The 27,579-nt window shown below is 50.2% G+C and overlaps 1 protein-coding gene across 4 annotated transcripts; it reads left to right on the top strand.

Moving 5' to 3' along the window:
* The first annotated feature begins 695 nt into the window (after positions 1-695).
* MKI67 (marker of proliferation Ki-67) lies at positions 696-27,011 on the top strand. Of its 4 annotated transcripts, XM_044240743.1 has the most exons (16): positions 696-782; positions 1,238-1,415; positions 4,652-4,730; positions 4,836-4,951; positions 7,570-7,636; positions 9,491-9,536; positions 10,032-11,108; positions 12,733-12,902; positions 14,056-14,377; positions 14,468-14,586; positions 14,687-14,858; positions 16,128-16,283; positions 17,381-19,624; positions 20,711-23,106; positions 23,932-24,375; positions 25,754-27,011. In XM_044240743.1, the coding sequence occupies exons 2-16, from the start codon at positions 1,324-1,326 to the stop codon at positions 25,817-25,819; spliced, it is 7,566 nt and encodes a 2,521-aa protein (XP_044096678.1). In that variant the 5' UTR covers positions 696-782; positions 1,238-1,323; the 3' UTR covers positions 25,820-27,011. The 4 variants fall into 4 exon arrangements, with proteins under 4 accessions (XP_044096678.1, XP_044096675.1, XP_044096677.1 ...); XM_044240740.1 differs by having other exon boundaries at positions 700-782; positions 17,381-23,106; XM_044240741.1 differs by lacking the exon at positions 696-782 and adding an exon at positions 813-850 and having other exon boundaries at positions 17,381-23,106.
* The last annotated feature ends 568 nt before the right edge of the window (positions 27,012-27,579 follow it).

Here is a 27,579-nt window from a genome sequence, read left to right as displayed (position 1 = left end):
TCGAAGGGGACTGATAACATGTATAACTGGGAAAAGACACTAGATATTGCTTATAATTGGTTATCTTTGATGAGATATGGGAAGTTCTCATAATTTTTTAAAAGATTTTATTTATTTATTTGACAGACAGAGATCACAAGTAGGCAGAGAGACAGGCAGAGAGAGAGAGGAGGAAGCAGGCTCCCCAGGAGCCTGGGATCATGACCTGAGCAGAAGGCAGAGGCTCAACCCACTGAGCCACGCAGGCGCCCCCGTTCTCATAGTTTTTAAACCTTCCAGCAGTGAGTAGCACACTGTGCACAACTGTGTTGGTCTGTACAGAAGAGGAGGCAAGAGGGTTTCCCGGCAGTAAGACCACGGTCCGTTTCCGCCTTTTTCACTGCGTCCCGGGTGGGAGCCCCGCGTCTTCAGCAGGTGCGCAGGGAACCCGCCAGCCGCGCTCCTGCCCCGCGGAGCCCGCGCCCTCCTCGCTGACCCCGCCCTCGCCCCGCCCTCTCGCCTGCCCATTGGTCTGCTGTCGCACCGCCCCGTCCAATCGCAGCGCTTAGCGCCAAATTCGAATGGTTGTTTTCATTTGAATCTGGAGGGCGCGGCGGGGGCTTTACGCGCGGAGCTGCTAACGCCGGGCGCCTCCCGGACGCGGCTGGGCTGGGCTACCTGGTCGCCGGGAGGCGACGGCGCGGGGCAGTGAGGACTGCGGCGGGGGTGGCCGCGGGCAGTCCCGGTCCTTGCAGCCAGGGGCTGGCGGCGGACGCGGGCGGGCGAACCTCTGGCTTTTCCTGGTGAGGACTCGGGCTGCGTCTGGCGGAGCGGTGGGCCGGCTGCTGGCGGGGCGGGCGACGGGTCCCGGGTAAGCCGCCATCGGGGCGCCTCGGCGGGCGGGGCCGGGCGGGGGCGGCCGGCGTGCGGGGGGCGCGGGCCGCGGGGACCCCCTGCTCTGCGGGAACCGCGCCTGCAACGCGGCCGGGGCTCTAGCGAGGCGGTCTCGGGAGCCTGGACCTTGACGGTCGGCGTCCTGGCCGCGGGTCTTTGGGGGCCACTGGGTGTTGGGGGGCGCCCTGGGGTGCAACGCGCGGCCTGGCTGGGGTCCCCCAGGGGGGCCAAGTAGCGTCTCGGTCCGGGTGGCAGGAGCGTGGTGAATTGTACAGGCTAGCCCACTTGGTCACCTACCAGTGAGTAGCTCTTTGTTTTTAGGGTAACCCCCCCATGCCCCGCATTTTGTTTTTGTTTTACTCAGGGGCATGTTCCTGCAGTGAGTTTGCTTCAGCAAACCTTTTGATGCCTGACCTTCCTATCCGGATTATATAAAGTCTTGTTTAGAAAATGGGTCCTACAGGGCGCCTCGTGACCATCAAAAGGAGTGGGGTGGACGGTCCCCACTTCCCACTGAGCCTCAGCACCTGCTTGTTTGGAAGGTGAGCCCTGGGCAGGGGTGGACAATTTAGTTTCAGAGACATTAACATCCTCCTCATAGAGTAACACACCAGACACGCCGGAGGAGTGGTTCCCCCCCACCCCGAATTTGCTGGGACTTTCCTACTTATTGTCAATGTAACATGGCTGTTTATTAGGAAATAGAATTTTGAAAACAAGGTTTATATAGTTAAGTATTGTTTTTAATCAAACGTGTTTTAAAATTGACTTGATAAAATCCTTAAATGGAGGAAAATGTAGATTATTCTCAAATCCAGATTCCCTGCAGGCCTTCTTTAGACGACCAGCATGTTCAGCTGAACGCCCCCCCAAACCTTGTGTGCCTTGGCTGGGGGGGACACTACTGAGAAAAGGAGGGAAGGAGGCTCTGTATTTGACGTGTTGGTTGTTGGTTTTTTGGAAAAAAGAAAACAGAAGTCCTGGTAGTGTTTTTTAAGAACTTTCTTCTTCTTGCTGGCCTGTGTTGGTGGTAAATAATACGGTCCCTATATGACAGGCACACTCCTCCGGGTTTGTGACGAGGGATTTCTTATAAAATGATAAGTCACCCTCTCTGTGGAGCCCTGTGAGGTGGGGCCCCGACCATCTTCTACCCACACCCCGTCCCGTCCCCACCGTGTTCTGCCTCACCTCAGACCTTCCGAGCTCATGCTCGTTGAGGTGCTTTTGGCCACTTTAAACTCTTATGACTGGAATGTTCTCTCTGTCTCCCTATGTAAGTGACTCCTTTCCAGCTTTCAGATATCCTTCTAAATGTTCCCCAAAGAGAACCCTTCAGTGAACACAGCTCTGGTCTTTCCTAACACCACGCAGCGTGATCAGTCTTTGGCTGTGACTCCCACTACTAAGCTGGGCAAGCACAGGGACTACGTCGTTCATAATTACGCACACAGTGCCTGGTCGGGGTCTGGCGAGAGAGAGGTGATCAGTGGCACTTTCTGCCTAGCAGCTGCGTGGGCTGAGTGTGGAAACATGAGTGGCCCGTGGTTCTCAGCCTAGGGTTCATTTGCCCTGCAAGGAGATATCTGGCAAGGTCTGGAGACAATTTTCTATGTCACGGTGTGGGAGGTTCAAGCCAGCAGCATCGGTGAACAGAGGTCAGGGGGCTGCTAAGGACCCTACAATGTACAGGACAACCCCTACTGGAAAGAATGTCAATGGGGCTGAGGTTAACAGCCACTGACCTATAGGGATTCTAGCTGGCAGTTTGCAGCCACCCAAATTCTCAGTTCTAATGAGATAGTCTCTCTCTCTCTCTCACTCTCTCGCTGCAGTATTCTGTTATCTAAAAATCAAATTCTCTTTAGTTTAAAGTGGCTGTTCACTTTCCATAGCTTCTTTTCTCTTTGAAGGAAAAAGAATAAACATTTTGGTCAAATGTCAGTAATTCTGGTGATTCTACAGTAGTGATTAAATATATTTTTATGTGGGATTTTATCATTTAAAACCCATTCAAAAGTGGTCATATGACATAGGTAGAAAGAGATATTCTTTTTTTTTTTTTTTTAATTGCTTTGTTTGAGAAAAGTACTTCTTAAACAAGGACGACGGCAGAATACAGAGACCTCTGCACCAATTACTTGTTTTTTCTTATAGTGAAAGAACGTGTGGGATCCCAGGAGTTAGAGTGGTCCCTGGACAAATGAGCAGCATCTCTAAGTTATTCTAGGAACTAGAGCAGCAAAACCTAAAGCCTACATTTCCAATCAAGAAATTCTTCAAACAACTTAACTTTAGCTTGTCTCTTGGATTCCCACCCCTGTCCCCCTTTAGAGAAAAAGCATGACTTATTCCTACCAACCAATGGCCCCACTACCAGAAACACCTTAGAACTTAAGTCCTGCGTCACATCTGTCTGCCTGCAAAGCTCACGGATGGGATGAGGCAAATACCCACAAAAATAAACACAGAAACCCGAGAACAAAACCTCAAACAAGAACAAAGTTTTGTCCAAAAGTGCCCGGACTGGCAAGGTTAGGAGACCATGAGACAAAACAACCGTGTATCCGAGCCCCGGTTAGTGTTATTCTGTGGGACAACAGGACAGTTTAGACAGACCTCTGCGGCTGACCCACTTCTCTGTAGGGACAGACAGAGCTAACACTGCTCTCTCCACGGCTACTGACAAACCACGCTGTCCTCTACAACCTATTTGCCACACGACCGAAACCACTAAACCACGTTTTCCCACGAAGGCTAAGAATACCGTGCAGCTAGGCAGGGACAAGAAACAGCACACACACTCACACAAACCAAGTCTGTCAGCCCTCGGGAGTCGACTTCCAGCTCTGCAATTATTTTATACCCTTGTAACTTTTATACACATTCTAGAAAGAGATAGTCCCAGCTGCAGAGCAGTGTATGGAGAACAGAGAAGAGAGTATATGACTGTTCAGACTTACAATAAAGGGAACCCGGAGACCCAAGGAGACTTCACTAAGGACCATTTGGATTAGTTTGCAAGTGGGTTTGGAAATTACCCCTCTGGTGCTTCCTGCTGATGTTCTTTGTGTGGAAAGTGAAGTTGAATCTAATAATGCGTATTTGTTGTTTGCATTCGTATTTTTAATAATAGTCTTGTGAATCTGCCCATTAATACAGCGTTATTCTAAAGCAATGAAAAGTTCATGAGTCAATGGTATTGACAGTTTGCCGGGCAAAGGGCAGAAATGTATAATTCATTCATCGTTTGAACAACCCCGTGATGTAGGTGCTGATGTGATTATCTGTTTGTATGTGAAGAGACAGGTGTGTTAGCATAAAATACAGCACCCGCCGCGATGATGAAGACTTTGAACATATATCACATTCCAAAGGAACACACAGAAACCTTTCTTTATGGAAAAAAAGCACAGAGGATCAGAAATCGTTCCAGTTCTCCAAACTGATGGGAAGTCCTCCCTTATGTTTATTTATAAACATAGCCATTTCAGTAAAAGCAATCCAGTTTTGTATTCTAATATTTTCCATTATAATTGTTTTCAAGTACCCAAAGTCTTAAAGATTTAAAACAGTCGCTTACACAATACTTGTCAAAATTATTTGCCAAAGGCCCAGGTCGTCACATCGCCTGACTGATTACCCCCTTCTGCCGTTTCATTTTTGGATCAAACATATGGTCAGATGCTGTTTTATTTTGAAGCATTCATGGGATTTCTAAAAAAAAAAAAAAGAAAACGTTGCGGCAACCTCAAACTCTCAATTTCTTCCCTCAAAGGGGTATTGAATGTGACATTCGAATCCAGCTCCCTGTGGTGTCAAAGCAGCACTGCAAAATTGAAGTCAGTGGGCAGGAGGTAAGTGGGTGTTTGAAGTCTGTTTTGTTTTGTGTTTTTTCCCTTTTCGTGGCACTTTTTACCCAGTCATCACTTCCTGAGTTTCCCCTTTCTTCTGCTCTGTAGGCGATCCTGGTTAACTTGAGTTCCACCAGCCCGACCCAAGTGAACGGGTGTGTCGTTGCGGAGCCCGTACGCCTCAGGCACGGCGATGTGATCACGATTGTCGATCGGTCTTTCAGGTGGGTGAAGGTGAACCTAGTCGCTCTCGGCGCTGATGCCTGGCAGACGTCTGTGACTTTCCTGTGCCACAGATGACGTCAGAGCGTTTGGCGCCGCCGCTCTCCCCACTGGTTCTCCGTCTGCAGTCACATGGGCATAGCGGGGATCACACGTGGGGCTCCTGTGACCCCCTTTCAGGATCTGAGCACGCGCAGCTGGGCCAAAGACGGGTGACCAGGGCCTTCCCGGGGTTTTATTTTTGGTGCAGGCGGGGTGAAGCCCCATGCATTTTTCAGTTTCTGTTTCATTTTCAAGTTAAAAAACCGTCCTGGGGAAAAGATGCAAGACAAGCTGTCCGGCTCAGCTTATAACATGAGCGCCTGGGTGACTGTCGCCTGTTAAGGGCTGAACTGTGCCCCATCAGTACCCTTAGGTCGCAGTGTTCCCCCCGGCCAGCCAGGATATGACTGTATCGGAGACAGGGTCTTGAAAGAGGTGGTTGAGTTCAAAAGAGGCTGTTAGCGTGGCTCCTAATCCACTGCTGTCCTGTAAGAAGACGAGCTGAGGACACAGAAGAAGGGCAGCAGGTGCTCAGAGGGACGGCGGCGTGAGGCCGCAGGGACAGCCCTGGCCAGCCCAGGACAGAGGCCTCAAGGAGAGAACAGTCCCGCCGACACCTTGATCTCGGACTTCCAGCCTCCAGAACTGTGAGAGAGTACGCTTCTGTGTCGAGGCCACCTGCGTGTGGCATTTTGGATGGCAGTCCTAGCAAACTAACACACCACTCGAGCCGTAGACAGAATATTTCCAGAACCTTCTTCTGGACAGGTCTTCTAATCACCGCTTCTTTCCCTCACCAAGTAAACCACCCTAGTGGCTTTTCTGATAACAAAGTCTTTGGAGTTGTGCTACGAAAGCATGTGTCTCTAACCATCTGGTTTCGTCTGTCTTTATTAAACTCTAAATTTGAAACAATGACGTATGTCCTTGCCGCTGACTTCTGCTCCGTGCTTGGGAGAGCCAAGCGAGGATGTCCTGTTTGTTCTTCTTGCTGTCAGACTATTTCACTGAAATCAATCCCGGGTGTACATAATTCGTTCATTCTGGACAGAAGTTTCAGGTTTTGAAGTGAGTCGAGGGCTTGCTTTATGACCAGATGTGGTTAATTTTTTACTAATCTCTCCTGCATGTTTGAAAAGAATATGTGTCCTGTGGCTCCCATAAGTTGAAATCACACATTGAGGATTTTTCTTTCTTTCTGTTTTTTTAGTTCTTCTGTTTCTGCGGTCTCTCCGTTGAGAGTGTTGAAACTTAGAATCCTGTCCTACCAGGTGAAGCTCTGTGGCTTATCTTTCTGAGATACTCTGTACCTTCCCTCCTGCTTTTTTATCAGTAATTGCGTACTACCCTATTTTCTGGCACCTGGCTTTCAACTTGTCATAATCCCTAAGGCTCAGGTTGTCGCTTACAACCAGCTCTTAGGTGCGCTTTTCTTTACAATCGGTTTATCTTCCAGATAGATGGATCCTTTCATCATTATAAAGTGTTCTTCATCCCCAGGAGCAATTTTTATCTTGAAGTCTCTTGTTGACGTTGGCGAATGCCCCCTCCAGCTCGCCCAGGGTTGCTGGTGGCTCCACGTGTCCCCTCCCATCCTCCACGTGCCTTTGATTGTGCCTCAGGTCCCTGGGAGGCAGCGCACACTGGGTCACGTTGGCCCTCATGCCGCCAGATGGCATGCTGACCCCCTTACTGCCTCCATTCGTCTTGAGCGGATATTTCCCATGTGTTCTGTTGGTCATCTCCTTCCCAGGGCTTCTTGTGAACTTGACTTCCAGAAACAGACTTCTAGGTAGGAAGCATTTGATGTGGAATGGAAACTAGGACTTCTTCCCCCAAATGAGATGCCGTTCAGTTTGAGGTTAACTGAGATAATTAAATACCTCCAACACAAGAATGGGGAAGGGGGCTTAGGAAGAGGGATGTGACCATGACCTCTGAGGCCATGAGATTTAAGTCCAGACACCTGCCTGTTTCGGATCAAGCCACCTTACAGAGGCCAAGTTCAGAATGCCCACCGTTCTGTGAATTATGTCCGGGGTCTGGTCGAAGGACAGTGTATATTGTTAAATCTGTCTCCATCTTCAAAAATGTGCCAGTCTTTGTCCAGATGTCCAGACAGTCTTTGTCCAGCGTTCCTATACAGGGTGGCTCTGTGGTGACCTTGCAGTAAGGGTGACATCACCAAGTGCCTCAGGCCTGGGCTTCCCTGGTGACCTTCCAAGCCCTCAGGTGACTGTGGGTATAAACCCGTGGAAATCCGATCGGCTCCCCTGTGCAGGTTTTCACAAAGGAGATGCTCGGATATTGTTGAAATCACACAGCTTGTCCGCGTTGAGAAGTTAATCTGGGTCCTCACCTCTGACAACACTGTTCCAAAAGAAATTTGAGGTGACCTGTCCAAGTCTTTAGTGTAAAATCTTTTCTAACTCCACCTCTATTTCCACGAATACAGTGAATCTCTTGAATAAAACCTCAAGTTTGTTCCTCGCTCCTTGGACATGAATGAGATGAGGAGGTTTTCCATCAGTCACAGAGCTGGAGTCTGAATGTGTGTCTGTCCTTCTGTGCATTTCAGGTATGAAAATGAAAGTCATCGGAATGGAAGCGAGTCGACAGAATCCCCGGGACAAAAACGCAAACAGGTGATGGGGGGGAGGGTGATCCAGCTGGGGGCTCTGGTCCTTCTGCACGGTACTATGGGATCATTTGTAAGCAGGCCAATGAGTGACATCTCACAAGGGAGGGTGACTCGCCAGTTATGAGGGGGACAGACACCTGAGATCTTAAATATACTGGAAAAACTTACAACTATGATTTTTTTTTTCCTTCACAATGAGAGGACTGAGTCAGTCCTGCACTTTGGCCCGAAGGCTCCTGGACTATCTCATGATGTGCGCTTGCAAACCGTTGGCGAGGACAGCCCATCACATAGAGTTAAAATCTCGGACCTAGATCAGTGGCTCGTGTTGTCTCCCCGTTACTTGTTCTTCCAACCTTCTGCATCTGAAATGATCACATCAGAGCTGTGAGTCCCAGAGGTGCCTCCTGACTTGGATGGAGAGACAACCCTGCCGCCCGAGAGCGTCATTGCGCTGCGTCAGTGCCAGGGAATCTTATCACCTGTGCCCGTCCAGACAGTGCGGCTCTGTCAGGATGCCGTCCTGGGCCCATCCGCTGAGATTTAGGAAGCTTGCTGAAGCTGGCCAAGCTGGTCTTCTGTGACCAGGTTGTAATTCACTGGCTTAAAAAATCCTATCATCCTATGCCTGAAATTAGCAGGAAACCTTCAACCGAAGATCTCCGCCTGGCTACATGCTGCTTCCTTCCCAGAGAAAGGACCCTCGTAGTGATCTTGCCCCTCACTGGCTTTGGGGGAAAGTTCGCTTTCGAGATTCTCTAACCACTTTGTTGGTAGGTGTTAGGGAACCAAGCAAAAAGCTGGACTTTGAGTTAGAAGTGGTCTCAAAGGCCTACCAGCTGCTTGTTATCTGGACGGTGATAAAGTCAGTGTTGAAACTGAATACTGAGAATGTGTTACAGCCGTTTGATGGTGACCTTTATATCTGGAATATAATGGTACAAAAATGGGCTTATACGCTTATATTTTGTACATATATTTTAATTTTAATTCATTTTTATTGTTTGGTCCTAAGATCTGTGGCCAGCTTCAAATTGGAAATAAGAAACTGATCCCCCACTTGGCAAGTTCAAGAAGCAATGTTTCAGACACCAAGAAATCTGAAATTGATTAGGGGGAAGTTAAATTATTTGCCTTTGGATATACTTTGTGACTTTTTTTCCCCATCCTAATTCAGATGAGATTCTTTCCTCCTCTGAGGCAACATTGAACTTTTGTACCTTACGTCCTTGTTATTGTGTGGTTGTTCCTCGCCTCCTAAAAATCTTCTGACAGATTGTGAAGGCAGCCGTGGGGGCCAGGTAGGAGTGTTGGATCTGATTGTTGGACTCAGAGGGCACGATGCCTGTGATGCGCCGGGTTCACTTTCTCCTAAACATCCGGGCCCGGGTGCACCTGCCGACCTGAGCCCCCAGGCCGAGCGGGGCCCCAGCTCACTGCAGGTCCTGCAGCCTCTTTCTGACAAGTCTGAGTATTAAGTCGGAAATTCTGTACCAGCGTCAGGTTCACAGACGCTGAACATAGGTGATGTTTAATTTTAGCCTCGGTTCTTTCATAGGGTGATGAGAAAGAAGTTTGAGGGAGTTAGCAAAACTCAACTGAGGTTCCATTGGAACAGTTTTGAGCTTCAAGTTTGTTTCTTGTTCTATCATTATATGTTCTTTACAATCCGCTAAGAAATACGTGTATTATGAGCACTCACCCCTCAGAGTCTTTGTCTCCTTTCTCAAAGTCTCTAAAATTCCTACCAGAAGAGTTTGGTAAGAAAGAGCATCCAGAGCCAGAACATTTTCATAAACATGACTATGGGGATTTGAATAAGCATCTAACTCACTGTTTCTATTTTTCCAATTCACAGGATTCTCTGCATCGGGTCTCAAGGTCTAGCTTCTCTTCTGACCCTGGTTAGTAGTTTTTGATTTTATTCTGGGATCCTGCACGATCAGCTCTCTGTGCAGGGTTAGGGCAAGGAAGAGGTAATGAGAACACCGGCGTTCTACATCTAGGTTCACACAAGTTAGGAGGTTGGTTTACGTAACACAACAAGCAGGCACCTGAGTTCATTTTTCCTCCAGAGATGCATGGGGCACAATACTTATTAGAGCGTCCACGTGTAAACTGAACACGGGTGTCAGTTTCATCGAGTAGCTAATAGCCGGTGACCCCTCATATTGACCCCTCGTACTGGTTACAGAAGGCCGATGTGATTTATTTGTCTGCTTCATAATTCGAGGATCAGAATACTTCTATGATGCATTGGCATTAAGTAGTTTGTGAGCTAAGTGAAAAACTAGATTGCAAGCCTGTTTGAAAAGGTTGTAAAATTTGAATACTGCACAGTGTTAATCACTGAGAAAATCTTGAACTTTCTGTTTCTTATTTCATAACTCATTGCCAAGATGGGAAAGTTCAAGATTCCAATGCCCATTCAAAACTCTGTGAAGAAAATGTTTCCGGAAGTCCTCTGGTACACGTCAAGAATGGCAAAGCAGCCGCCTCGGATGGTTCCAAAGATCACGCTGCTAGAAAATCCCTTAATGCTGTCCGTTCCTCAGAACTTCCTGAAGAGAACTTCAGAAATGCAATGGATCCTACAGCCAGGGATTTTAAGGAAGATTCCAGTGTTGTCTCAGTGAGCTGTCATGGAGAACTGAAGACTTTCCCCTCTACATGGTGTCCTGAGAATAGTGAAAACCAGGAGTCTCCCTTTAGGGAGCTTTACGAGTCAATGAAGGAAGAGTTTGACATGAAATCAGGAAAAGGAAATGCTCCACAGAGTGGGAAAAAGTCGGGGTCGCAGAGTCATCGTGCATCAGAGAATGAATGTTCTGGTGAGCTACAAGACGGGACACAAGTCCTGGTCTCACTTAAATCCAGACCGAGGTCGGGTCGATTCACCCCAGTGAAGGCAGACCCTGCTTTGGGAGAACAAGGAACTAGCCAGACAGAGGACAGGAGAAAGGATGAGGAGGCCCTTCAGACTCCCAAGGAGACCACGGGTCCCAGCATCCCTCCTAAGGAGATGACCAGAACCAAGACCCTGGTCCATCATTCTCCTCACCGTTCCTCACGAAAACGTCGGAGTGAAGACCTGCATGTTCCCAGGGGAAGTGAACCCGTGAATCCAGCTCAAAGGAACAGCTTCGGGACAGATAACAAGACACTCACTCCTTGGAAGTTCTTAACCAGAAATCCAACACCCACTAAAGTTGAAAATGCTGATAATTTTGGAGCAACACCAGAAAAACTCCTGTCCAAGAAGAGGGCGAGTGTTCCCTCCAGTGTGGATGTTCTTGCCTCAGAACCAGAAACTCAGACTCACACTGTTTTAGCTCCACTGCCCGTTCAAGTTGAAAGGAAGAGTCAGAGCATTTCCGTGCACCAGCCTGAGAGAGTGGGCGCCACCACCGGGCCTTCGAGCTCTGGGTTCCCGGGCCGTAGTTCAGTTGATAGCAGCAGCTCTGGTGACTCCATTAGTAAGTTTACTTACCTGTGCATTCATTTTCCCCCACAGGCTCACACCTTCTTTGTATCTAGATAGGAAGTCACGAGACTTTCCTTCCCTCAGTAGCGATGGCTCTGGTGTAGGGGGAGGGTCCTGGAGGCATGGCTGTCTACTCATGTGACAGCCATATGCTCCGTCCGCCCTGACAGACGCGTCCTCACGTCTTGGAGCTTCGTAACCAGGGGCTCTGGGCGGAGTGCAGGTTGTCAGGGAGGAACACCACCGGGGGCCTTAAGGGGTTCCAACACCATGTTGGGAGTTTCCTGATGCACCTATGAGAAAATAGGAAGGAAGATAAACCCAATAAGTGTAATGGCTTGCTTTTTTTTTTTTTTTTTTTTTTTTTAAGGTTTATTTTATTTTATTTATTTGAGAGAGAGAGAGAGAGCATGGGAGGGGAGAGGTCAGAGGGAGAAGCAGGATTTACACCGAGCAGGAAGCCTGATGCGGGACTCGATCCCGGGACTCTGGGATCATGACCAGAGCCGAAGGCAGAAGCTTAACCCGCGGAGCCATGCAGGCGCCCAAGTGCAATGGCTTTTCACAGAAGTTGTAATTCTGAACTGTAAGCTGTTGTATCCTATGAGTTTGCTTCCATAAGTGAGGTCCAAGAAAGTCCTTTGGAAATGTTTAAATATGGGGCATCTCTCCGGTAATCATACTCTTCTCAGGGTCTCTTACGAGCAGTTTTTCTGTTTTGGGTTTTGGGTTTTGTTTTTGTACAGCTGGGGACTTCGCCCATGGGTTTATGCATCAGGTGCTGTTGTAGGTGTTTTTCGGACATTCACCCTGTTACTCCTTTGAGCAGGCAGCAGGAGTGCCCCCGGGACGGGTGTTCCTGTGATTTCCTTCTTGCAAATAGGGACATTGATAGCCTCATGTCACATAGCAAGTGGCAGAGCTGTGACCTCTGGAGGAGGCTTGGCATGTCCCCTGGGCACCCTCCCACACTTCCCGGGGCTCTGAGCATGTCCTGAAGTAGCGAGCTTACTGTCGTGTTCCGTCTGCGGAGGGTCCCTTGGGCGAGGTGAGCGGCTCTCAGAAATGAGACCCGTACGCATCCGTCATGATGTCCCCAGGGGTCTCCGAAGAGGCATCACCCAGACAAGGGATTTCTGTCACGTCCTGGTTCACCAGGATGTGCAATGGGGTTGGGACTCATGATCTGCCAATTCGAATCACCTGGAGAAGTTGTCAAGTTCATGACTTCTCACTAGGTCGGTCTGGGTGAGCTCTGAGTCCATACGTGGCTTTCGAAAAAGCCTTCTCAGGTCACCGTAGAAACGTCCATCTCTGTCTTTGCCCAGCTCCAGCGTGGACGCCACCGGTCCGGATCCCTTTATCAATACACAGGATTTCTCACCCTTTTTAAAAAGTCTTTGTCCTGTCCAGTTGGGACTTGACATCTTTTGGTTTGTCCCTGGATCTTTCCTCAGCTCTTGAAGCACTCCAGGCCCTCAGCGTGACAAAGGGATGGCGTGAGGGGGTGTTGGGTGTCCGTGAACCTCACCAGAGGCTTGTCTTGAACAGGAGCCTGAAGCGAGTCTACGTAAGTGTGCACCTTTCATTCCTCTCCACATTCATGTTTCCTTCAGATAAGATTGAGGGAACGCCCCTGAAAAGAAGGCGGGTCTCCTTCGGTGGTCGTCTGAAGCCGGAGTTATTTGATGAGAACTTACCTCCTAACACACCTCTCAAGAGAGGAGAGACCCCGAGAAGGTCTCTCGTCAGCCACACTCCCGCTGTCCTGAAGAAAATCATCAAGGTACGTTGGGCGGACCGTCTTCGCACGCATGCCCGTGACGCCTCCTCTCCAGACTCCCCACCACCAGTACAGCTACGATGAAGGCCTTTTTCTTTCTAATCAAAAACTGAAAATAAAAAAATCGAAAGTTGAGCTCCTTCCCGGGGCTTCGACGTACGATTCTAAGGAGGTTGAACAGGGGCGAGTCTTCGCCCCTTCTGCTTGCCTTTTGCCAGCAGTTGCCTTCTGCTGGGCCGTCCTGCCAGCCAGGCCTACGGGGAATCACACGGGGGGTTCAGGGAAACTAGCAATCACAGGGGCACCCCGGTGGCTCCATGGGTTGAATGTCTGCCTTCGACTCAGGCCATGAGCTCAAGGTGGTGAGATCGAGCCCCGCGTCCAGCTCCACGCTCAGCTGGGGAGTCTGCTGAAGATTCTGTCTCTCCCTCTATCCTTCCACTCCAACTCTCTCTCTCTCTCAAAATAAATAAATAGCATCTTAAAAAAAAAAAACAAAACCACTAGCAATTACAAAGAATCTGGAGACATCATGACACATAACCATAAGGCATTTTTGCTTTTCTTTTAGAATTATAAGGTGAAAAGGGAAATCTCAGAGGTCAACCATCTCTGATTTTGACCATCCGCTGTGTAGAACTTTGAGTCAGCTACCCTAGGCTGTGTTGTCCTCCTGATTTTAGGCCTCTAGAAAGGTAGGGCCTCACGGCTCATCCCTGTCAGAGGGCCTGGGCTGTCTTTAATTTCTTTCATACCAGAAGGATGGTAAGGTATGCCTGGCTCCTTTTCCATTTAATACTGGCTCCCAGAAATGAGCAGCCCTCCTTCTGTGTAGACCGAAGGGGATTAGATACTTCCAGATGGTGCTTTTCTCCAGTTCAGATCAGGGCACGCTCACTTGTCACTCCCTGGGAGGTTCCTTTCGCCTTTCTACCCATAAAACCCCAACTAAGACTTATCTGTTGTTTTATTCCCCTTTTATTTTTTCTAAAATGCGGAGGACAGACTCCCATTTCTACCGGCCCCTGATAGACAGTAGATGAAACGCTTTGGTGTTTCAAGATTTAAACAACTATAATTCTTACTTGAGTAGGGTTCTCATGTTCCCTACAGAGATCTGTGGTAAGGTTTCTTATGAACATTTAAATCCCCTCAGGAATACCCTCAACCATCAAGAAAAGAAGATTCTTCAGAAATCCGTTTGGAAGTTTGCACACAAGACCAGCGTAAGGGACCTCCAGCTCAGAATCTGACGAGAACTTCTCCAGTGGCAAATGACACCCGCCGTAGGTCGTCCAAGGTGCCCTCCGTCTCCAGGGGCAGCGCATCTCCTCATCCCACAGACACTCCCAAGAGGGGAGGCAGGAAGAGCGGCACCTTGCCTTCGAAGAGAGCTTCCATCGATCGGAGCCAACACGAGATCTTGCAGAGGATCTATTCCAGAAGAAGGAGCGGCGCTTCTGAAGCCAATTTAATCGGTGAGTGCTGGGTTGGCAGAGAAGGTCCTCAGGGTCGTTTCCTCAGAAATACGAGTTCGGAAATGTTTCAACACTTTCTCCTTTGGACAGTGGCAAAATCGTGGGCAGACGTCGTAAAACTCGGAGCCAAACAAACACAAGCTAAAGTGGTTAAACACGGCCCCCAGAGGCAGCCCAGCAAAAGGCACAAGAGAACGACCACTCCAAAGGTAGGGGGCGCCCTTTCCCCTCACGCTCTTCGGCATGGTTCCCCGGTGTGTGCCTTGACGCTTTGACATTTTGCTTATCTTGTTATCTTTTTTTTTCCAGAAGCCTGTTAGCAATGTTCACAGTCAATTCAGCACAGGCCACGCCAACTCTCCTTGTACCATAATAATAGGGAAAGCTCACATCGAGAAGGTACACGTGCCCGCTCGGCCCTACAGAATGCTCAACAACCTTGTGTTCAACAAGAAAATAGACTTTAATGAAGATCTTTCAGGTAAATGCGCCCTCCGTGGGAGGATGCGGATAGGGTGCGACAGTTGCATTTACTGTGAGTGGGTTTGGGGAGGATAAACATTCTAGTCGACCTCCGGGGTGGTGATGGGCACAAGAGAAGGCTGGATTTGGAGAACAAGAAGGGGTCCCCAATAATAAAGAGGCTCATGAGTCCTGCGGGGAGCAGGTGGGCATGGGAAACGCACACTGTTGTCTTGGCTTGCAGCACGGGTGTGGAGAACCAGAAGCTGCTTTGTGCTGAAGAGAGCAGGCTTGCCCGTAAAATTGCCCCTTCTCTGCATCTCTACTAATCGATCGCCCCAAAGTTAGAGCCACTGGTTTTAACCCACAGAGCTACCCAGGCGCCCTCTAAAAATATTTTTAAGATCTAATTAATAGAAGTTTATATACTCAGTACCCAGGACGGCGGATTTCCCCAACCTTCCTTCCATCCACCGTCCTAAAACATCAAACAACTTCTACCCCTTGGTGTGAGTGACTTCCATGACAAAACACCAATCTGTGCACAAGCCTGGCTCTGGGGAATTTTTACAGAAGGCCAGAACTGGAGCAGAGGGCTGAGATTTTTAAGTGAACTGTCTGATCTGGGGGCCCTCAGAACAGGCTCCCCAAACACAATTTGCAAACATACCAGACAGAGCATTTCAACCCACCAATGGCAGAGTGAGAAAAGAGGAAATTCGAGTGAGTGTTTCAGAAAGATAAATCTTCCATCCGAAGAACTGTATGGTTCTTCTATTATGTCAATGCTACGTTTTGGTGTTAAAATGAAAACATAGTGATTTTATCACTTGACAATACTATTCGTGGACAGCCCAATGGACTTCATTTTTTAAAAATGGGGGATGTTTTATGTGTACGTAAAACCCAGGTCTACAACAGTTGGGATTTTTTAAGGCAGCATGAGAGCGCTAGGTTTCCAGATGTCGGCACAGGAGGCTCGGGGAGCCGGGCTCTGTCTCCAGCCGGTGCTCGGGATCAGGGCAACGGTCGAAGACTGAGCTGTCGACTGCCTTCATTAGATTTTCTCACCAAGAGGAAGACAAAGAAGAGATACGATTCCAACTTCTCATCGCTCTTCCTCAACAAAATGAGTTCATTATTAATGCATGGCCCCGTCTCCTGAGAATTCTGGGGAGGGATTCCCCGTTCGCACTCTGCCACTTCCTCTGGTGGGTCTGAGGGCCAGCGTGGCTGATGGCACGGGGAACGATACGCTAATCGCTTTTCCAATATTCTCACATCACAGGGTTAACTGAAATGTTCAAGACTCCAGCCAAAAAGAAGCCACAAACAATGAGCCCATGCCCCAAGGCTTTTTCAAATTCAGAGGACTTCATCGGAAAGGAGTTTGAAGTACCCAATTCGGGAGAAAAACCTCCGCTGTGCACTTCAGTAAATTTTGGTTGGTTTACTGCTTTTTTTGTTGTTGTTGTTGCATTTCGATGTTTTCAGTAGGAATTAAAGTTTTGTTTTTTGTTTTTTTTTGGCTTCAACAGATGCCGTATTAATTTTCTACAATAGATACTTCCAAAAAAATACCATTTGTAGCTTCTCAGTTCTGTTATGTTCAGGGGAAATTCCTATTAGCAATTGAACTATTGTTGGCATTTAATGAGTGGCATAAAAAGGAATAATTTTAATAATAATTTTTTAATAATTGTAATTGATAATTGTATTAATAATTTTAATACAGTAGTATAACAATTATAAACGACCTGTGTACACTTCTGCCTTTTTTTTTTTTTAACACTTTTACTTATTTATTTATGTGACAGAGGGAGAGACAGCAAGAGAGGGAACACAAGCCAGGGGACTGGGAGAGGAAGAAGCAGGCTCCCTGCCGAGCAGGGAGCCCGATGCCGGCCTTCATCCCAGGACCCTGAGATCATAACCTGAGCTGAAGGCAGACGCTTGACTGAGCCCCCCAGGCACCCTAGCTTCTGCCTTCTTTTAATTTAAAGAGGTTGAGCAGCACAGAAGTAGAATGATGTCTCATCACAGTTATGTCAATTTCTCAAACTCAAAATAAGTGTAAATAACGAAAGGGAAGGAGAATGTGCTCACTGTGTGGTTATCGCTGCTGCTGTTCTTGGTGGCCTGTGTGGAGCTATGAGCCCATCTCGCGCTCTCACCTGAGTACGGGGTATACTGGGCACCCACCGCCTGTGGGAGAGGGAACAGAAGCATGTTTTCCTGTGCGGTGTGGACCCCAAGCCCACGAATGGAAGCCATGTTATGGCGTCAGGTGACACAGCTATTTGCTTCTCATGTTTGAGGAAAAGAATGACAGTGCTCCGGTGCCCAAGATGCGGTGCAGTGCCCTATGGGAGACCTTTCTTAAGGATTTTTTTCCTTATGTCTGATCCCTGTAGAATTATCACCTCAGTACGACCCCACTGTTGGTCACCAGATAACATTGTTATGATAAACATAAAATACCAGATCGGCACAACGTGAGAAAGAGAATCGATTTCTCATGTGTGTTTTTGTTTCCTGTAGGAGAAAATGTATTCCGCATGACTCAGAGTAAACCTCAAGAGCCATCCGAACACAGTCCTGCCAGCCCTCCCCTCAGAAGACCGGCTATTCGAGTAAATGCAAACATGGAGAAGACTCCAGGGTTAGAGGCAGAGCCTCTGAAGGCGGCGTCAAGCGCAAACAGGTTTCGAAGGTCCACGGAGCTCAAAAACACACAGATGCCAGGTCTAAGGCACAGCGACGAAGAAGCAAACACAGACTCTGCTGAGAACACGTCAGGGCAACGTCTGAGGAAAACTCCACAGCGAGGACAGAAACCAGAGGGAGCGACTGAGGAACGAGAGAGCTGTTTTGACACATGTGAGAAAGCTATCAAATCAGAAGGTAGTTCTGAAAAGATGGTAGCTGTGAGGAGATCAAGAAGATATTCAGAGCAAAGATGGGATCCAATAGCCAACCTGACCACCCTCAAGAGACAGCAGGACACAGAACCCAAGGAAGACCTGGGGGGCATCCAAAATCTCCCCCAAACCCCTACTCACACCCAAGAACCAATGGATGTGGGAAACAAAACCACAGAAAAGTGTCAGAAATCTTCAAAACCAGAACTAGTTGGCATGCCAGCCAGGATGAACATAGAGCTGAAGACCCCTCCCCAGAAAGTGAACCTAGAGGAAGAGTCCTCAGCTCTCAGGAAGTCCATGCAAACGCCAGAGGAAAACATCCCTGTGCACGGAGAACCAGAAGATGGTGATGAAGACATCAAATTGCTAAACAGAACCCCAAAGCAGGAAGTGTACTCTGCAGAAAATGTCACTGGAAGCAAGAGGCGGTCAAGAACACCCAAGAGAAATGCCCCGTCCTTAGAAGACCTGGCTGGCCTCAGAGAGCTCTTCCAAACTCCAAACCACACAGAAAAACCAAGGACTGACAGCAAAACCACCAAAGTCCCCTGCAAATCTCCACTAGTAGATCCAGTCCACACGCCAACAAGTAGAAAGAGACAGCTCGAGATCCCTCTCCAGAAAGTGGACCTAGAGGAAGAGTCCTCAGCTCTCAGGAAGTCCATGCAAACGCCAGGGGAAAACATCCCTGTGCACGGAGAACCAGGAGATGGTGATGAAGACATCAAATTGTTTAATAGAACCCCGAAGCAGAAAGTGCACTCTGCAGAAAATGTCACTGGAAGCAAGAGGCGGTCAAGAACACCCAAGAGAAATGCCCCGTCCTTAGAAGACCTGGCTGGCCTCAGAGAGCTCTTCCAAACGCCAAACCACACAGAAAAACCAAGGACTGACAGCAAAACCAGCACAGTCCCCGGCAAATCTCCACTAGCAGATCCAGTCAACACACCAACCAGTAGAAAGAGGCAGCTCGAGATCCCTCTCCAGAAAGTGGACCTAGAGGAAGAGTCCTCAGCTCTCAGGAAACCCACCCGAACACCAAGGAAAGCCATGCCCTCACACAGAGAACCAGGAGGTGGTGATGAAGACATCCGCTTGTTCAAGGAAACTCTGAAGCAGAAAATGACCCCTGCAGAAAATGTCACTGGAAGCAAGAGGCGGTCAAGAACGCCCAAGAAAATGGTCCAGTCCTTAGAAGAACTGGAGGGCCTCAAAGAGCTCTTCCAAATTCCAGAGCACACCCAGGACCCAGTGACTGATGACAGAGCCACCACACTCCCCTGCAAATCGCCACTAGCAGATCGAGTCAACACACCAACAAGCAGAAGAAGGCAGCTCAAGACCCCTCCCCAGAAAGTGGACATAGAGGAAAAGCCCTCAGCTCTCAGGAAGTCCACCCAAATGTCAGGAGAAAGTGTGCCCTTATACAAAGAACCAGGAGATGGTGATGAAGTCATCAGATTATTTAACAGAAGTCCGAAACAGAAAGTGCACTCCTCAGAAAATGTCACTGGAAGCAAGAGGCAGTCAAAAACACCCAAGAAAATGGTCCAGTCCTTAAAAGACCTGGCTGGCCTCAGAGAGCTCTTCCAAACACCAAACCACACAGATAAACCAATGACTAACGACAAAACCACCAAAGTCGCCTGCAAATCTCCACTAGCAGATCCAGTCAACACACCAACAAGTAAAAGGAGGCAGCTCAAGACCCCTCCCCTGAAAGGAGACCTAGAGAAAGATCTCAGGAAGCCCACCCAAACACATGGGGAAAGCACACACTCACACGGAGAACCAGGAGGTGGTGATGAAGACATCAAATTGTTCAAGGAAACCCCAAAGCAGAAGATGACCCCTGCAGAAAATGTCACTGGAAGCAAGAGGTGGTCAAGAACCCCCAAGAGAAATGTCCCGTCCTTAGAAGACCTGGCTGGCCTCAGGGAGCTCTTCCAAACTCCAGAGCACACCCAGGACCCAGTGACTGATGACAAAACCACCGAAGTCCCCTGCAAATCTCCATTAGCCGATCCAGTCCACAAGCCAACAAGTAGGAGGCAGCTCAAGACCCCTCTCCAGAAAGTGAACCTAGAGGAAGAGTCCTCAGCTCTCAGGAACTCCACGCAAACGCCAGGGGAAAACATCCCTGTGCCTGGAGAACCAGAAGATGGTGATGAAGACATCATATTGTTTAACAGAACCCCGAAGCAGGAAGTGCACTCCTCAGAAAATGTCACTGGAAGCAAGAGGCGGTCAAGAACCCCCAAGAGAAATGTCCCGTCCTTAGAAGACCTGGCTGGCCTCAGGGAGCTCTTCCAAACTCCAAACCACACAGAAAAACCAATGACTAACGACAAAACCACCAAAGTCGCCTGCAAATCTCCACTAGCAGATCCAGTCAACACACCAACAAGTAAAAGGAGGCAGCTCAAGACCCCTCCCCTGAAAGGAGACCTAGAGAAAGATCTCAGGAAGCCCACCCAAACACATGGGGAAAGCACACACTCACACGGAGAACCAGGAAGTGGTGATGAAGACATCAAATTGTTCAAGGAAACCCCAAAGCAGAAGATGACCCCTGCAGAAAATGTCACTGGAAGCAAGAGGCGGTCAAGAACATCCAAGAGAAATGCCCCATCCTTAGAAGACCTGGCTGGCCTCAGGGAGCTCTTCCAAACACCAAACCACACAGATAAACCAATGGCTGATGACAAAACCACCACAGTCCCCGGCAAATCTCCACGAGCAGAACGAGTCAGCACACCAACAAGTAGGAGGCGTCAGTTCGAGATCCCTCTCCAGAAAGTGGACCTAGAGGAAGAGCCCTCCGCTCTCAGGAAGCCCACCCAAGCGCCAGGGGAAAGCATTCCTTCACACGGAGAACCAGGAGGTGATGATAAAGACATCCAATTGCTTAACAGAACCCCGAAGCAGGAAGTGCGCTCTGCAGAAAATGTCACTGGAAGCAAGAGGCGGTCAAGAACCCCCAAGAGAAATGTCCCGTCCTTAGAAGACCTGGCTGGCCTCAGGGAGCTCTTCCAAACTCCAGAGCACACCCAGGACCCACTGACTGACGACAAAACCACCGAAGTCCCCTGCAAATCTCCATTAGCCGATCCAGTCCACAAGCCAACAAGTAGGAGGCAGCTCAAGACCCCTCCCCAGAAAGTGAACCTAGAGGAAGAGTCCTCAGCTCTCAGGAAGTCCACGCACACGCCAGGGGAAAACATCCCTGTGCCTGGAGAACCAAAAGATGGTGATGAAGACATCATATTGTTTAACAGAACCCCGAAGCAGGAAGTGCACTCCTCAGAAAATGTCACTGGAAGCAAGAGGCGGTCAAGAACCCCCAAGAGAAATGCCCCGTCCTTAGAAGACCTGGCTGGCCTCAGGGAGCTCTTCCAAACGCCAAACCACACAGAAAAACTAATGGCTGATGACAAAACCAGCACAGTCCCTGGCAAATCTCCACTAGCAGATCCAGTCAGCACACCAATGAGCAAAAGGAGGCGGCTCGGAACCCTTCCCCAGAAAGTGGACCTAAAGGAAGAGCCCTCAGTTCTCAGGAAGTCCCCCCGAACCCTAGGGGAAAGTGCGCCCTCACACAGAGAACCAGGAGGTGGTGAGGAAAACATCAGGTTGTCTAAGGAAACTCCAAGGAAGAAGCTAGACCACGTAGAAAACGTAAGCAGAAGCAAGAAGGGGATAAGAACGGGTAAGGAAAAGGCCCAATTCCTAGAAGACCTAGTCGGTTTTAAAGAGCTCTTCCAAACCCCAGAGCACACCCGGGAACCAACAGCTCTTGTCAAAAGCACAGTAACGCCGGGCAGATCTCCGCTGGCAGAAACCGTCAACTCAGCACCCCAGAGGAAGAGGTGTCGGAAGATGCCTCAGAGGACGGCGGACTCCGAGAGAGAGCTCGCGCCTCTCGGGGAGCCCATCCAAACGCCAGCGGAAGCCACACGCACACCCCGAGAGCCGGGGGGCGGGGAAGCAGGCATCCGCTTCTTCAAGGAAACCCCAAAGCAGAAGATGGACCCTGCTGAAAATGTCACTGGAAGCAAGAGGCGGTCAAGAACCCCCAAGAGAAATGCCCCGTCCTTAGAAGACCCGGCTGGCCTCAGGGAGCTCTTCCAAAGCCCAGAGCGCCCCCAGCACCCAGTGACGGACGACAAAACCACAGTCGCCCGCAAATCGCCACTAGCAGACCCAGTCCACAAGCCGATGAGTAGAAGGAGGCGACTCAAGACCTCTCCCCAGAAAGTGGACGTAAAGCAAGAGCCGTCAGCTCCCAGGAAGTGCACCCGAACGCGGGGGGCAAAGGCCCAGTCGGGCAGAGAAGCGGGAGGCCCTGGGGAAGACCTTGAACTGTTGGGTAAGGCTGCGGAGCAGGAAGGGCCTTCTGCGGAGAATGGAGCCGGAAGCAGGAGAGGGTCAAGAACATCCAAGAGAAATGCCCCGTCCTTAGACCTGGCCGGCCTCAGGGAGCACTCCCAAAGCCCAGAGCACACCCAGGACCCAGTGACTGATGACAAAACCACCCCAGTCCCCGGCAAATCGCCACTAGCAGAGGCAGTCCACAAGCCAGCAAGTAGAAGGAGGCAAGTCCAGACCCTTCCCCAGCAGGCGGGCGTGGGGCGAGGGCCGGCAGCTCTGCGGACGTCCACCCGACGGCGCGGGCCAAGTGCGGTCTCCGGCCAAGAACCCGCCGGTAGCGACGGAGACGTCAGGTGCGTGAATGACGCCGCAAAGCAGACCCTGAGCCCTGCAGAGAACGGAATGCTCCGGAAAAGTCGGCGAAGAGCACCTAAGGAAAAGGCCCCGCCCCTGGAAGACCTGGCCGGTTCCCCGGAGCCGGAGCCGGAGCCGGAGCCGTCCCCCGGGCCCGATCCCAGAGAGGACGCCCGAGAGGACGCGGGTGGCGTCAGGGCGGTTCCCGTGCACCCTCCGGGCGGGAGGCAAGCTGCGAGCGTCCCGCAGAGGAGCCTCAGGGCCCGTGGGGCAACAGCCCAGGAAGACCAGGGGCACCGCAGAGAGCCTGTCCGGTCTGGGAGGGAAGGCGGCGCTTCCCCGCCCTCCGAGAGGGAAGGAGGAACCGAGGAAGGTTCCACGGGAGCAAAGAGGCTGCGTTCCGTGACCCCGGCCCAGGACGCGGCGGAGGAGAAGCCGCCCCAGAAGAGGAGGAGGGCAGCTCCCCACGAGGGCTGTGACCCACCCGAGCCCCTGACAGTGAAGAAGAGGCTGAGGGTCGTGGCAGAGCCGATCAGTCTCCCGGGAGACCCGCCCAGGAGCAGCAGGGAGGCTACGCGGCGGGCAGGAGAAGCGGCCGGCTCGCCCCCGAGCCATCAGGTGATGCTGGGACCCGTGTCATCCTGGGCGGGTGCTCTTGGGCCTAATGTCTGGTGTCTCTGTCCCCGGCTTGAAGGTGCGGATGAGTGTCTTTTCCCAAAGGGGTCTGCATTCCACACCGAGCATCTGCAGACCGAGGTAAAGGATCCTTTGGGGACATACAGAGAGAATAGACGAATTGGGGAGAAAAACTGGTCAAAATTGTCACAGCGAATTTTGACAAGTTTCTCGGAACCTCGCTGAGTTCCGCTCCTCTGCACAGGTGGGAAAGGTGCCGAGAGAAGGTGGCAGCTCAGTCCCGTGTTGTCGCTCCAGACCCCACTGGCAGGAGCCCTGGGTCAGTGTGGTGTCTGCCCCAGTCTTTACTCGGGTAGACGATCTGCGTGGGATTTGCGTCCTGAGAACAGCCTACCTGTCGGGTGGGTGAGGCGGGTGGGGGGGCACTCCCGCACGGAGCAGAGCTCGTAAATTTGGTTCCAGAAATTGCGATTCCCCCGTCCTGCTCCAGCAACGGTTGGTGAAGGACGGGGAAATCGTTTACAGCTCGAAAAGGGGGCACTTTTCTAGCATGCGCTGTCCGTGCTTGTTTTAATCCAATTTGACCTATACGACTCTCAGATACGGTGCTAGAAACCGAGGCCGACTTCCTTACTCAGTTTACCAGTGGAGAGGATTTCTCACTGGGACGAAGTGCTTCCTGGCATCTTCTAAGACAACCGTTAACGTTTCAGGCAGATTCTTAGCTCACTTTGTCTCTCTCCATGCTGAATTGTGAGAATTGCGTTACTCATGAGTGACATGTTGCGGATGTCTTCACATTTTTAGGGAAGGTCCCTGCGCTCTAGACGTCCAAATAAGACCGAGGCAGAAGAGCAAAGACCCGAGCCTGTTGTAACAGAGACAGAAAAGCCGAAAACAAAAAGAAGTGACAAGAAGCCTTTGAAGACGTCCCAAGAGACAGCGTTACAAAGCCCGCAAGACGGGGCCAAGCATGCGGCATCTGGGGGCAAAGCCCGGGAAAGCAGAATGTGTCTGAGGTCTGCGAGACCCACTAAGATGCCCTCGCCGGACGTAGCCGAGGAGAAGCAAAGGGAGAAAAGAGTGGGTGTCCAGGAGAAGAAGCAGGAGGAAGAAGTAAGGCAACCTTCAGACCCCATGCGTTTGAGATCTAGAAAAATCACAGTCCCTCCCGGAGGAAAGGCTTTGGAGAGTGAACCCCAGCAGAGGGTAACTCGGAATGCCAAGAGATGCGCTGAAAATATAAAAAAGGCAAGTAATTTACTGTTTTCCTCTTTTTTTTTTTTTTTTTTTAATGAGCAACGAGTATCGCAATCTAATTTTTGCCCCATGTGCAAAAGCAAGGAAATATAACACATTGTCGGCTCCCAGTTATACTACTGTAGGAAGCGTAAGTCTAAACCGTGTATTTTGTCAGAGCTGTATTCAGCTGTCTCTGTCTCGGGAATTCGACTTCCGGTAGAAACTTGACCTCGTGAAGTCACCATCCAGGAAGAGCAAGGAATGGAGGTAGTCGGTACTTTCTGGCTGCGTACAACATCTGAGTAAGAAAATTCTAGATAGCGGTCTTCAGTCTCCCCGTTAGTCCAGCGAAACTTCCTAAAGCAGAAAGGCCGTCCTGTCCGGCTTCCCCAGGAGTTCCTGTGGAAAACGCTAGAAGGGAGGGAAGCCCAGTGTCTACACGGCAAGGCCTGCTCATGTCCTGTCACCTGGAGCAGCACGTAAGCCGTCTGCCACTGGAATAAATCCACAGCAAGATTAAGTTCAGTCGGTGTTCTTCTGGGGAATACTCCATTTTGTTAGCTTAAAAGAAGGGGGGTCGGCAGCTCCCTAGTGCTGTACTTTTCTCGGCATGCATTTTGAGTCTAGAGGCCAGTGCTGTGGGCCACGGCTCTGTTCCAACATCTGGTTTGGTGTCGGCTGCGAAAGCAGAAGGGATTGGTTTCCTGCGTGCGGAATGGGGGTGGTGGCGCTATCCGGGGTGTCGTTGGGCCCTCCTGCCCCCTTTCAAGCTGTGAGGGAGCAGGGACAAGGCAGGTGTTCAAGATCACTTGGTGCAGTCACTGTTGGGGTCTGCCTCTGGTGGGCTGTTGGGTTGGGGGAGGGGCAGAAGCAGACCCCCTGGTTCTGAGAAAGCAGACGGTCTCCTGCGTTATCGGACTGTCCAGAGGGATGAGCCTCCTCGGGGCTCCTGGAACAGGCCCAGCAGGTGGCCATGCCCACCGAGTATGGACAGATTGTCCACTTCACACACGGATTATTTTAGAAGACCCAAAACGTCCTGTCCTGTTTATACATTTGAATTCACTTTTTTGAGTGGTATTTTTTAATTAGTGAAAAATGCATATATTTATGTAGAAGTTTTCTTTCTTTTTTTATTATGTATTAATTTAAAAGTAAGTTACAAATCTTCCTATTTAAATTTAAAAAAAAAATAGTAACAACATTTTGTTAAAAAACCAAAGCACCTTTCACATGACACATCTCAAAACTCATTTCCAACCTTAAAATTAATTTCCTCAAACGAAAAGCCTGCATCACACCTATTAAGGATTTGGGTTTTTGCAGAGTTGGTTATGAGAAATTGTTCTTTTCAATTACTTATGAGCTCTGTTTTCTTCCCAAACAGGATGATGACAATGTGTGTATCAAGAAATTAAGAACGAGAAGTCGTCGGGACAATGAAGATATTTAGCTGAGAAGTTGAAAAGGGAAAAAATAATAAGTGCAGTCTAGTGATATATTCTAGTAGGATATTTGGGTAAATTTGAAAGGGAATTTTGTAAATAATGCTATTCAGGTGTTTAAGGAAAGAAAGCGTAGAACTTTCTGTCTCCGAGTGGTCTCTTCATAAAGGCCACATGGAGGTCACGAAGAGGACTGCTGGTCTCATAAAGTGACAAAAATATCAGACTTGGTTTGGGGACGGATGAGGGGGGCACGGGTTGGGACCCAGAATAATGCAGTGAAATGAAGCCGTGACCTTTGTCACCCCCGTCCGTCCTTGACGGCCCCACACGCCAGCACTTGCCGCGCTGCTCTGTAAATGCTTTCTGGTGGCCCATGTCCCGCATCAGAATGTGAAAGCAGGGGCTTCTGTCCCTAGTCCCCAGCCCTGGGCAGGCACTCAGGAAACGCAAATGAACAGGCCGATGAACAAACTCCTCGGCTGCTTTTTTACCGGGGCGGGGAGGGGGTTACACACTGGGTAACTCACAAGGGCTGTTGGTCCCCTGTATGGGACAGTTCTCAGAGTTCTCACCGTGGAAGGGAACACGCGTGGGGCCTGGAGGAGGCTGGTGGCCCCAGCTGCAGGGTGTGGGGGTCACTGGTGTCTTACCTTTTCCGCTTCAAGCATCTCTCTCTGACCTGGGACTGCTCACATCTGAGAAGGCGCCCGGCGCTGAGTCCCAGGCCGTGGGCCACGGTGCCCCTCAGCTCCGAACCGCCGTAGCTCTCCTAGTTTCGCATTTTCCTCTTCTGTTTTCTGAGCTCTCCCGAATCTGCGCCCACCAGCGCTTTCCCTGACTGCTCCTGCTGGCCGCCTTCTTTCCAGCACATCCCCTTGTTCAGGAAATGACCAAAACCATCTTCCAAAAGAAGGACCTTAACTCTCGCGCTGTCCACGCGAGCCACGGCCCCTTCGGTCTCAGACCCAGACAGCCACGTGCCGGGCATCTCCACCTCCACGTTCCACTGTCCTGTGCCTCTCGTGTTCCCTGGATGAGAAGCCAGCACACCGTCCCTCCAGTGCCCTGTCCAACCAGGTCGAAGTGGGGTTGGAAGACCAGGGAGGGGAGCTGTCCCCTCTGTCCCCGTCTGTCCACTCTGACACCATTGTGTCTGGCGTGGAGCCAGGTGCTCGTAATAAATGTCTGCTGAATGAATGCCTCAGTCTAGGCGCTTCTCTGGGTCCGCGGATGCTGCCCTTGCCTGCCCAGCTACCGTGATCACGTTCCGAAGAGCATTGTTTGGGGTCACACTTGGGGGGGGGTATCGGGGGGAGGGCGCTCCGGCAGGGGGGCAGGTGGTGGCTGAGCCAGGCTGGAGGGTGGGGGATCTTGGGTAGCAGCAGAAGGGGCAGGGGAGTTGAGGAAGCGCAGCCCTGCAGAGAGGCTCTTTATTTGAAGGTGAGAGTCACGAGTGTGTCCTTGTGGCAGCAAAATACAAGAAAACGTAAAATAATGGGGTTTTTCTATGATTAAGCTGTTCTGCCAGTACTCCAGATTCCGTAGTAATTATGAACCTTGCATAGAGAAAGATTTCAATTAGCCACATGCCTGGGGAATGGGACGTACTGGTTAATTAAAAAACCCTTTAGGGTTCCGTTCTAACCAAAACCTCACTGCGGTGCACCCGCTCATCTCCTCGCCTCCGGGACGGGGCAGTGTTTCGAGAGCACAGGGCGGCTCTCGTCTTGGAGGCCTGTAGACGCTGGCTTAGGAAAGCTCTGTG

Source organism: Neovison vison, chromosome 2, assembly GCF_020171115.1.
Source record: "Neovison vison isolate M4711 chromosome 2, ASM_NN_V1, whole genome shotgun sequence".
NCBI classification, from domain to species: domain Eukaryota; kingdom Metazoa; phylum Chordata; class Mammalia; order Carnivora; family Mustelidae; genus Neogale; species Neogale vison.
This window is presented reverse-complemented; position numbering and strand designations above follow the sequence as displayed.

Bases quoted from the DNA above. Each gene is read 5' to 3' on its own strand.
- MKI67 (XM_044240740.1), top strand. From the start codon at position 1,324: ATGGGTCCTACAGGGCGCCTCGTGACCATCAAAAGGAGTGGGGTGGAC. The intron at 4,731-4,835 runs GTAAGTGGGTGT...TCTGCTCTGTAG, and splicing joins TTGAAGTCAGTGGGCAGGAG to GCGATCCTGGTTAACTTGAG. The intron at 11,109-12,732 runs GTAAGTTTACTT...TGTTTCCTTCAG, and splicing joins CAGCTCTGGTGACTCCATTA to ATAAGATTGAGGGAACGCCC.